At 43.1% G+C, this 1,382-nt stretch overlaps 1 protein-coding gene across 1 annotated transcript in view; it reads left to right on the top strand.

Annotated features, from left to right (window-relative positions):
- SOST (sclerostin) overlaps positions 1 to 238 on the top strand; it is a 3,544-nt gene extending 3,306 nt beyond the window's left edge. Inside the window, exon 3 of the mRNA XM_010145377.1 lies at positions 1 to 238. Within this exon, the coding sequence (XP_010143679.1) occupies positions 1 to 238 (238 nt within the window).
- Positions 239 to 1,382: the final 1,144 nt, after the last annotated feature.

The following is a 1,382-nucleotide window of genomic DNA, read 5'->3' on the forward strand; positions in this document are numbered from 1 at the left end:
TCCTGCTCACACTCACACGCAGCGCATCCAGATGACCTGTCCCGAGGAAGAGACTCGGACTTACAAATTCCGAGCCGTCACGTCCTGCAAGTGCAAGCGCTACACTCGCTACCACAACCAGTCCGAGCTGAAGGACTTTGGAAAGGAAGCTGTCAGGCCTCAGAAGAACAAGAAGCCCCGTCTCTCCAGAGCCAGGAGCAGCAAATCTAACCACCATGAGTTAGAAAATGCCTATTAAAAGGTGACTCAGAGTGCTACAGCCTAGCAGCTCTGGATAATGTATCAAACATCAAATGGCGCTCGCAGGCCACCGCATGACGTTCTGACTGCAGTAGGTTCCAATTCCTTCTGCTAACCTGGGTCAAAGGCTCACATAGTCAAAAATCTATCAGATTACAGCAGTTATGATCTGATAAGAGAATGAGGTAAACCGAGCTGGAGGTAGTGACACCTAAATTCAGTCTGAGAGGAGAGGTACACCTTGGAGAGTGACGTGAGATCCTGTGGCTTGTACAGTTAGGAAGGCAGAGGAAAGCAAAGCTGTTACGGTGACAATCACACTTTGTTCGAAGTCATTCTCTCACTTTATGTGGAAAGAACACTGTTCTCCCTTTCCCACTTCCGTAAGTGCCGTGATGCAGGACAAGCGTGCCGTTAGGGAAGCACCAGGAGAGTTACCACCCGCTGAATGAGTTAGAGAAAGTGATAACAGGGTTTGCCAACAGTCAATGGCGACTGAAGTAAAATTGCTGGGAAATAAACATCCTGTCAGATGTCCTCATGCCCCAGCTGTTCCTGTAAAACACAAAAATCAAAATATGACACTCATGTTCTCAAAACAAAACTATGACAATTCGATTTCATACTTTTAATTAAAAGACTGTAAGATCAACAGATTCAAAACAGATTTGACAACTAAAATCATATTTGTTTTAAGGACAATGTTTTCTTTTAGAAACAATTAAACAAATTCTGCTAAGAGGAGCAGATTTATGAAATGGATGCTCCTCTCAAACCAGATAACCTCACTGATGTTTGCCCTGTAAACAGCTTAATTTAGCTTAAAAGATCCTGACTATTCGTTATCTACTAGCACACAGCTGACTTTGTTATCAGCTTAGATATCTCAGTTTACACTTTCTGTTCTGTAGAGTTTGGATTATCTGGCCACACACTTCATTCATAGCGCTAAGACTGTGCAAGCCAAGTTCTGGGAGTAAGGTGCTGGTTCTGCATTAAAAGTGAGCCTCTGCTAATTTCCAAGTCATTCGTTCTTATAGAGAAGTCTTCAGTATGTGCAACTTTGATAAGTCTTTAGTTTGACACCACCTTTCCTTTCCTTTGCTTCTCAACATCCAGACTAATGTTTGTGTTTTGGCGTT

Source organism: Buceros rhinoceros, unplaced genomic scaffold (assembly GCF_000710305.1).
Source record: "Buceros rhinoceros silvestris isolate BGI_N320 unplaced genomic scaffold, ASM71030v1 scaffold13491, whole genome shotgun sequence".
NCBI classification, from domain to species: Eukaryota; Metazoa; Chordata; class Aves; order Bucerotiformes; family Bucerotidae; genus Buceros; species Buceros rhinoceros.